Here is an 8,652-nt window from a genome sequence, read left to right on the forward strand (position 1 = left end):
GGACCAGTACCAAGTTCACCTGGAAAATAAAATCAGCTCCTCCATCAGCAGAAGGAAGCAGGAAGTGATGTAAATGTCTCTGTAGACGGTTGTGTTGACCCTGGACCTGGTGGTGGGTGATAAGGACTTAAGAATTGTATTGCAATATTTTGTGTCATTATCATTATAATGATAAAAGAGACAGTAAGAAGTATTCATTACTTCAGGTAACTGTATGGCTGTATCTGCCTGGTGCAGCATTCATAGCTCCACAAACACAAACAGGACACTTACCTAAAGTGTCCTGTTTGTGTTTGTGGACAGCACAGTATTGCTGAAATAAACCTTACAAGCTAAAATTTTAAATGAAATCCGTGTTGAAGATCTGCATAAACGACCTATAACTACTGTATATATGAAGCATCTCTTCACTGCTCTCAGGAGAAATATAAAAATCCATATCAGAGTTGATAGTGATGCGTTTATTCAGGCATTTCCAAAGCTGCTCCATAACTCTGCTCTCTGTTGTGTTTGAAGCGGAGAATCCATGGAGCCGACAACAAAACGCCGCCTTCTGAATATCCAACCAGTCAATAAATGTAATGTTGTTAATCGGCTGATTCTAGGATGACGTGTCACCACCAGGGGTCACTGCAACACCAAAAATATCCTGTTTTCTCCCATCGTACTCTAATACAGACCCACTTAATAAATTAAGATATCGTTGAGAAGTTTGCTTATCGCTCCTTGAAACACATTACATAGATCAATTACACAGACTGTTGTTTTCCTGGCCCTGTTTGTGTTTATTGTGACGATTTTCCACTTAAACTAAACTAAACAAAACTTAAATGAATATTGTCACTGCTTTGGCAAATCTGGCTTCAAGACTTTACATGGAGATAAAGCTTCTCCATGTAATTTATCTGAAATGATAGCATAACATTAATATTCAGAATTGTATTTAGATTATTATTGTTATATACATACACATATTTCCAAATTAAACTTGAAAATGTAGTTACATTATTCCAAATTTAACTCAATACATAAACATAGACATACAATAAGAAGATAACATAACACATTCATTCTAAGTGAGACCAAATGCTAAAAAAAAGCATTACATCAATTATTTTTAGGAATATCCTCTTACATTATTTCAAACTAAGCAAAACAGAGAATACTATACAAGTGATTTTTTTGTCCTTAAAACTCAAAATGCCACTTTACCGCAACCTCAGGAAATAAGTAGATTATTGCTCCATCTAGTGGTAAAGCAAAGAAATACAAATAGCTTGAATTATCTTTTTCTTTAGTTGCATTTTTAGAAGACTTTGAAGCAGGTGACCCTGGAGGCGGTGGCCGCCTGGCACATCTCCACTGAGTGGTCGATTTCCACAGAGGAAGTGCTGATGAACCAACCGCGGAACTTCACCGACTCAAAGCTGACCAGGGAGCCACCAGGGGGGGTGTTCTTGATGAAGAGAAAGCGGTCCAAGCCGTCTTCCTGGTTGATCTCTGTCAGAGACTCATGTCTGTATTGCTAACAGACACACAGGACAGAGACACTGGAGTAAAGTAACTGTATATATTGATATTGTTCATCCCTGTAATTATTTACCCCCTGACAGATGAGTCAATATTATAAACAGTGAACAAGTTGAGGAAAGGGAATGCTCTGATTCTTTAGTGTGTGTGCAGCTAAGTCCAAAATTCTTCACACGTCTGCCTGATTTAGATTTTAAATTATTTTTATAAACTAATAACTTTTCTGATACAAAACAAGATAGGAATCTCTCGAAAGACAAATCCGTATAAAATGACTGTTATTTATTAAGAAATTAATATTGACATTACAGTAATTAAACTCTAATCATATCAGAAAATTTTTATAGGAGTGACCAAAGCTTTTGGGAGAGCACAGCTAAAAAAAATTACATAATTTTATTTATTTATTTTTCCATTTGTATTCCCTTATTTATATGGGTTTACATTTGTGACTTTTTTGTAAGAAAAACTTTCGATGACATTATTATGATTTTCAGCATTTTTTAATCGGGGGCCCTGGCCCCTCTTTATCCTCCTTTCATGAGTGCCACTGTCCACACGTTGAACGTTGATTCTATTTACCCTAAAATGTTACTTTAAGCTAAAATCTGCCAAAAGTAATTGCATAAAAGTGAACTTGTCTCTAAAAAGATATTTTAAAAAATGAACATTTAAATATAGCAAAATCAAAGCTATAACAGTAAGAGTTTCCAAAAATCCTTTCAGGGATAAAAGTATGACTGTTGTAATGATTTTGTGTTTACCTCCAATTCCAGTGAAACTTTCCCATCTTCCATGGAGCAAGAAATGTGCAAGTTCTCAGAGACGGATAACAGAACCGTCAAAGAACGTATGCTGGAGCTGCAGGGCGGCCTGTAGTGGCACATCTCAAAGTTCACTGAGTGTAGAAAACAAACTGAAGGTTATATTACAGTAACCCTCCAGCAAACCCCCACATTTATACACAACTGGCAAAAATAGAATCAAACAGATATGGGATGATCCTGTAATTTTAATGTCAGAAGAACGTTTTTGGTTCATGATTCCATATTTTTCTTCCAGTTTTTTCCCTTCTATTTGAATTAGAAAAAGATGTGCTATTCTATACATTATGAACAAAATACTTTTATGTCTGCATTTGGTGATGGAAAGAAAATAATCTCACCTATAAGAAAATCACCATATGCAACATTTAGGCTTTACTTTTTATGCAATGTGTTACGTTGAGACCTTTATTTTAAAAATGAAAAGCAAAAATGTAATAAAAAACAGAACGTTTTCTTTGGCGTTTTGGGATGATGCGTGTAGAATTTTGGGGGAAAATAGAAATAGCAACTTGCAGAAATCTGGAATAATTAAAGTACTGGGAGTAAATGCAGCACATTTATGTTTTTATTTTTTTACTGTGTATATCAATCTGTAAAAACCAAAATGCTACTTCCCCCGTTCTTCTCTTACCTTTGCGATCACCGTTTCCGGCTCTCAGAGTGATGGCCTGCAGCTTCATCTCTCCTGTTGTCAAGATGAAATCTTTCTGGTACTCGTCGCTCACTGTGAACTTATGAACACTGCTGCACCGCTGGAAGACTGGCTTCCTCGTTCCTGAGGAGTTGCTCCATCCTTCCTGGAAAATGGTTTCTGTGGCGAGAAAGACGACAAAATCTTGGTGTGTTTCAAAGAAAAAGAAAAAAAAACAACTTTTGACACAAATCAGATTTTTTCCCACAAAGGTAAACGTCCTATTGACCATACATTCTTTGATAAGTGCAGTGTTAAATATTAGAGATATACTGATCCAATATTAATATCTTGACTAGTCCCGATATTGAAAAAAACAAAGCATATTTGTGACAATGTGTCTGATTCAGGGCAGATCTACTCAGTCTAATTCTATGTTTTGTGCTCTGCGTGACATCATCCTGCTTTATTTATTTTATGTTATATTTAGAATTTATAATTGCACTTTCTGAATCATTTGAAAGAAGGTTTGTTGTGGTTTATTTTTACATATTTGACCAAAAGAGTCAACCTACTGATTTGATCAGTTTCTTTATCACTTATTTTACATTTGCTGTTCTACTCCAAATAAAACTGACTGAACAAAGTAACATTTGTTGTATTTACATGTTTGACCAAGCTTGTGACAATATTGGTGCAGAGTTACCAAATAAATGAGCATTTATGCATTTCTGTATTTAAAAAAAAACAAAAAAAAAAAAAACATTCTAAGTCAATGCAGCATTTTTTTTCTGCATCAGATCGGTTTCGTCCGATACTAAACCTTAGATATCGATATCTGTATTTGAAGTGAAAAAAGTGAATCAATGCATACCTCCTCAATAACTCAGTAAAAGGACCCATGCAAACCCAGGATTAGTGTTTTTCTTCCAAACACAGGCCACATTTTTGCCAAAAGTACCAGGAATTTTATTTTGATCCCCTCAATGGTGCATTTCACTACCAACCTTCCACCACGCAGTCCATGATGGCGCCGCAGAGCTCCACATCGCTGAGGTCTCTGCCACACAGAGACAGGGACTTGCTCAGCTTGTTCACGGCCAGCACCAGGTTGGCTACACTCTTCATGGTCATCCTGTTGCTGGTGACCATCAGGTTCAGGTCTTCGCTGAGCTTCACTTCACGCTCCACATCCTGCTGGAGAGAGCAAAAACAACCCGCAAGCAACATCACTGTGGGTCGCTACACCTCGTTATTATTTTACAAGTCCAGTGTTCATACGGCACATCATCAGCCTCATAACTGCATGGTGAAAAGAAAGTACACCTGATGCCAATTTGAGGGTTTTACTGATTTTGGATGTGCCGGGAGTTTTTGGGTGGATTTGTTTTTCATAAAACGTCACAGCTGACTGAATAATGCTTCATCTTTCCTGAAAAGCAATAGTTTGATTAATTATTCATTTATTAAAGATACGCTCAGGCAATTCATGTTAGTGGTAAAGACCAATAAACCTTCAAGCAGCTTCATGCAGTGGTAGCATTAGCATGAAGAAAGTCAGCTGAAGCTGCTTTTAATGTACAAAACTTCTCCATTTAAATAATTCACCAAATAATAAGACATCCTTTAGATTCAGGGTTTTTTTCAACAGGTAATGAAACTGATAAAATCTTACATCAGAACATTAATATAGCTCAGTGCAGCCATAAACGCTGCTACAATGTATATATGATAGTTATCCTTAATGATAAATCTTACCTCTGTACCACTGGGGGGACGTCTGATTTCAGGTGAGCTAATGGCAGAATAAATAAAATGTTAGTCATATTGTTATATTGTCAAAAACCATAAATGAGAAAACGTTTTTAATACGATAAAAACCGTTTGGGAATCTGTAAACGTTTTGTTGACTCCCTCGGGAGTTTAAAATGATTTTGTTTCAACATTCTGGAGGGAATAAAGCAAACACGGCGTTTTAGTAGAGTTGCTACTGACACACAGTTCACTCATAGAGAGTGGTTAGACCACTGCGGCATGTCAAATACCATCTGATGAACTTCCTGGTTACCCTGGCAACTTTATATGAGCTGGGATTACTCTCACTGCATGTGTTACTTGCAGCTTTCAGCTCAGAGAATAAGAACTGTAAAACCAACAAACTTTCCATGAAATGAATGTTTCTATTTTCTCCAGGAAATCGTGAAACCCGCAAGACTGTAAACTGTCACTTTAAAATGTAACCCTCGCGCGTGGTCTCGGCGTAACATTCACATGTCACGGTTTGTTAGTGGGAGAAGTGGGAGGTTGTCACGTCAGACCCTCAGTTCTCAAAGCCACACACTCACCTTGTGAAAGCGCACGCGGGGTCAGTGCAACCAGCGTAAAAAGCTCACGGGTCCCAATGAACCCCAGCTAATAAGACCTTAGGTGCAACCAAGCAATCAAAGGCAACACTTTATTTGAAAGGGTGTGCATAAGCCTGACATGACACCATCATAAACATGACATAACATCTGTCATGAACATAAAGGAGTCTTTATGAATGTTTATGACAGTTGTCATGACGTGTCATTCGGTAAATAATGACACTTTTAATGCAAAGTTGCACTAAAAGTTACATTATAAGTCCATTAAAAGTGCCAACTTTGCATGATTTTGTAAATTATGATAATTTAAGAAAAAAACTACAAAAAATACATAAATAAAATTTTCATCCACAACATTAAATTTCATATATTAATAAACTTGTCCGTTTACAGACAAGTTGTGTAGAAAATGTTCTTCCGCTCACCAGTCCAGCGCATCAGCTAAATCAAAGTCCGACATTGTGCCTCAGAGTTCAGTCCTTCAGGTGATGGTGATGTTCAGGCTGACTGTCTCTTTATGAGAATTTATATGTGTAACTCACTTCCTTTTAGAAAGTTGGTGGTGCACTCTCTCTTTCTCTGATGGCTGCGGAAACCACTGCTGCCTCTTTGTCCAGTGGAAAAAACAAGTCACTGAGTGTGACAAAAATCTGTCAAATGTCAGGTTGTTGAGATGTTAAAATGAGATCTGACTAATTATTTTCAAACCTTAATTTGTCATAAATCCTGAACAAACGACACCTATCTGTTAGAGGAATTACATAAAAAGTGAACAAGATTCAATAACCTGGTTATTTGTGCGCAGCTTTTGTTGAAGCATCTTATGATGCAATTTCAACATTCAGATTTCTTTGGTAGGAGCCCGACTGCATCCACTGGTAATATTTATCCACTAAATATCTCCATTCTCTGACTGAGAGCACCACTCATGTCCACAGTCATTGTCTGTCAGACTCATGCTTTGGCTAGGCCATTTCAAAACTTTGATTTTCCTCTCATGAAGTGTTTCTTTTGGTGATTATCTTATGACTTCTGAAAGCCGACTTGTTTTTGGGCCTGTTCATAACTTGACAAAACATTAAATTCCGTCTGAAGAAAGCTAAGCTCTTAGCATTATTCTGCCACCACCGTGTTTCTTTGTGATGAGCTGTGTTGTTTTTGTGTTATGAATACTTAAGGGAAGAACCTTCTAGTCTAATAATACAAAATTTTGTTCATTTTGTTTCAGCTAACACCATAAAGAAGTGAGTATTAAAGGGAGTATTAAAAATGTAATTTAAAAAATTCATTTTATGTAGTGAAAGTTACGTTATACAGTTTTTTTATAGCTAAACTGAAACACACCAAATTCCACAGCACATCTACATGTGAAGGATGTCAAAGTCAAGCTAGCATAACTGAGCTACTTCTCTCTCCTTTGCTACTTTTTTAAATTAAACTTTTTCCTGACTTGTGAAACCTTTGACCTTTTCATCTAGTGTGGACAATTAGTAGCAAAGCACTGCTTCCCTTTGTCTTTTTTGTTAAATAAGTGAGGTTTATTTCCGTGTATTTCTCCACTTCCATTTAGAAGGAAGAAAATCTGCATGGATCCAACAGAAGCAAATGAACAAGAATCAGGAACATGACGCAGCCAATCATCTCCACTGTGACCGCCGGCAGGTGTGACCTCAAGGAGACTAAATACTGAAACTGAATGAAACACTGTTTCAGAAAAGTGTTAGTTTAACGCCGTCAACATTTTTGCAACCAGATTATTGCCGTTTGTAATTCTTTTTATATTATTCCTAAAGCAATTAAATTCATTTGTTCTTGTATTGCACAATGCAGCAGTGAAAAAGTCTGGAAATAAGTCAAGTGATTGTTTCTAACTGATTAACTTTTTTTTTCTCTGAAATATTCTCATTGTGTTTTTGTGTCTGCCATACTTGACAAACTTTTTGCCCTTTTCTTTCAGAATCCTGACTCAAGCTCCAGACAGACGATTTGAAATGATTCAAAGCTGAACTTGAAGACAGGTAATGAACAGTGAATGTTTGCAGCTGTTCTGATGCGGTTCCTGTTCAGAATGATGGGGGGGTTTGGGGGAGGTTATAATCTAGATTAAAAGTCCCACGTAGCAAAGCCACATCCTCTGATGCTGCATCTGCGGCTTTATTTTCAGTCCAAACTTTTTTTCAGAATTATATTTCCAGTATTCTGCTGACGTATTTGGAGAGCAGCATGGGAGAAAAGTTATTTATAAATACACACACACACGCACGCACACATGCATATGTGTGTGTGTATATATATATATATCCCTTAGTGGAATCAGTCTTTCTGCGTCACAAGAAAAAGATTAACCAAAAAAAAACCTAGCAGCAGTTTATATAGAGTCTGAACCTCATGTATAAATCTGGTTTAAAGTTGAACTTGTGTGGCCCGGGGACCATCTGTGGCCCTTGTCATGATTTTAGTTCAGCCCTGGACCACAAGTCAACAATGCTACAAATATGGCCAACAAAAGAAAAAAATAATTGCTGACCCAAACAGTTTGGAAATTGTCTGTTTTTCTTTTTGAAAAGGCAACAGTCTGAAGCCCGGTTTGTGTTTTAAGGAGCTTCAGAGTGTTTATTTTTTTTAATGAGATACAGATTTTATTAAGAAATTGTTTATTGCTTAGCAGGTTAAACCAAACTTTTTTCTTTTCTTTTTTTTTTAGAAATCACAATAAATGTTTAATTGAATTCATTTTATGGCCCGGCAGTCGCCTGAATTTTCCAGTTTTGGCTCCCAGGGCAAAAAGTTTGGACACCGTAAACATAAGGTAAAACGCTGATTGTCATGACAACAGCATGTTTACCTGGTATTGGTTTTCTGATCATTTCTTTGCTTATTTATTTTTAAGAGATTGTATCATATTCAGTTCATTTCTTTGTGTTTATGATTATTGTTTGAGTCTTACAGGTTCACTCCTTTGGCTCCCACTTATTTCTTGTTTTCATTTTAGATGGTTCTCTCTTTTAGATGTTTTTCATTTTCCTCTTGGGTTTTAGTTCTGTTTTTTTTATCTAACTCAGTTTCTTCCATCTTAGTCTCCTTCCCTCAGTCTTCCTGTTTGCTTTCTGCCTCAGCTGTTCCACTTTCCCCTTGATGAAGCTCACCTTGGTAAAAGGTGGAGGTAGGCGGATCAATACAAAATATCCATAATATCAACACCAATCAGTGCCACTCATTAGATCTATAGTTTAGCTTCAGATTGCCTCATGAAATTTCATTTTGTTTTTGTACAGCAGTTTCTTAACTTTACCATGAA

The 8,652-nt window shown here is 36.7% G+C and overlaps 1 protein-coding gene across 1 annotated transcript; it reads right to left on the reverse strand.

Moving 5' to 3' along the window:
* Positions 1-875: 875 nt before the first annotated feature.
* On the reverse strand, positions 876-7,965 carry il1b (interleukin 1, beta). Its single transcript, XM_008423252.3, has 6 exons — positions 5,780-7,965; positions 4,747-4,783; positions 3,996-4,185; positions 2,989-3,168; positions 2,295-2,428; positions 876-1,525 (listed from the first exon to the last, which is right to left on the reverse strand). Exons 1-6 carry the CDS (start codon positions 5,812-5,814, stop codon positions 1,307-1,309), a joined length of 795 nt encoding a protein of 264 aa, XP_008421474.1. The 5' UTR covers positions 5,815-7,965; the 3' UTR covers positions 876-1,306.
* Between the last annotated feature and the right edge of the window lie 687 nt (positions 7,966-8,652).

Source organism: Poecilia reticulata, chromosome 12 (assembly GCF_904066995.2).
Source record: "Poecilia reticulata chromosome 12, P_reticulata-male-v2, whole genome shotgun sequence".
NCBI classification, from domain to species: Eukaryota; Metazoa; Chordata; class Actinopteri; order Cyprinodontiformes; family Poeciliidae; genus Poecilia; species Poecilia reticulata.

Excerpts from the sequence above, each read along its gene's own strand:
- il1b (XM_008423252.3), bottom strand. The coding sequence starts at position 5,814 with ATGTCGGACTTTGATTTAGCTGATGCGCTGGACTG. Across the intron at positions 4,784-5,779 it reads TTAGCTGATGCGCTGGACTG|CTCACCTGAAATCAGACGTC; the intron begins GTGAGCGGAAGA and ends TTCTGCCATTAG. Across the intron at positions 2,429-2,988 it reads CGGAAACGGTGATCGCAAAG|TGAACTTTGAGATGTGCCAC; the intron begins GTAAGAGAAGAA and ends TTCTACACTCAG.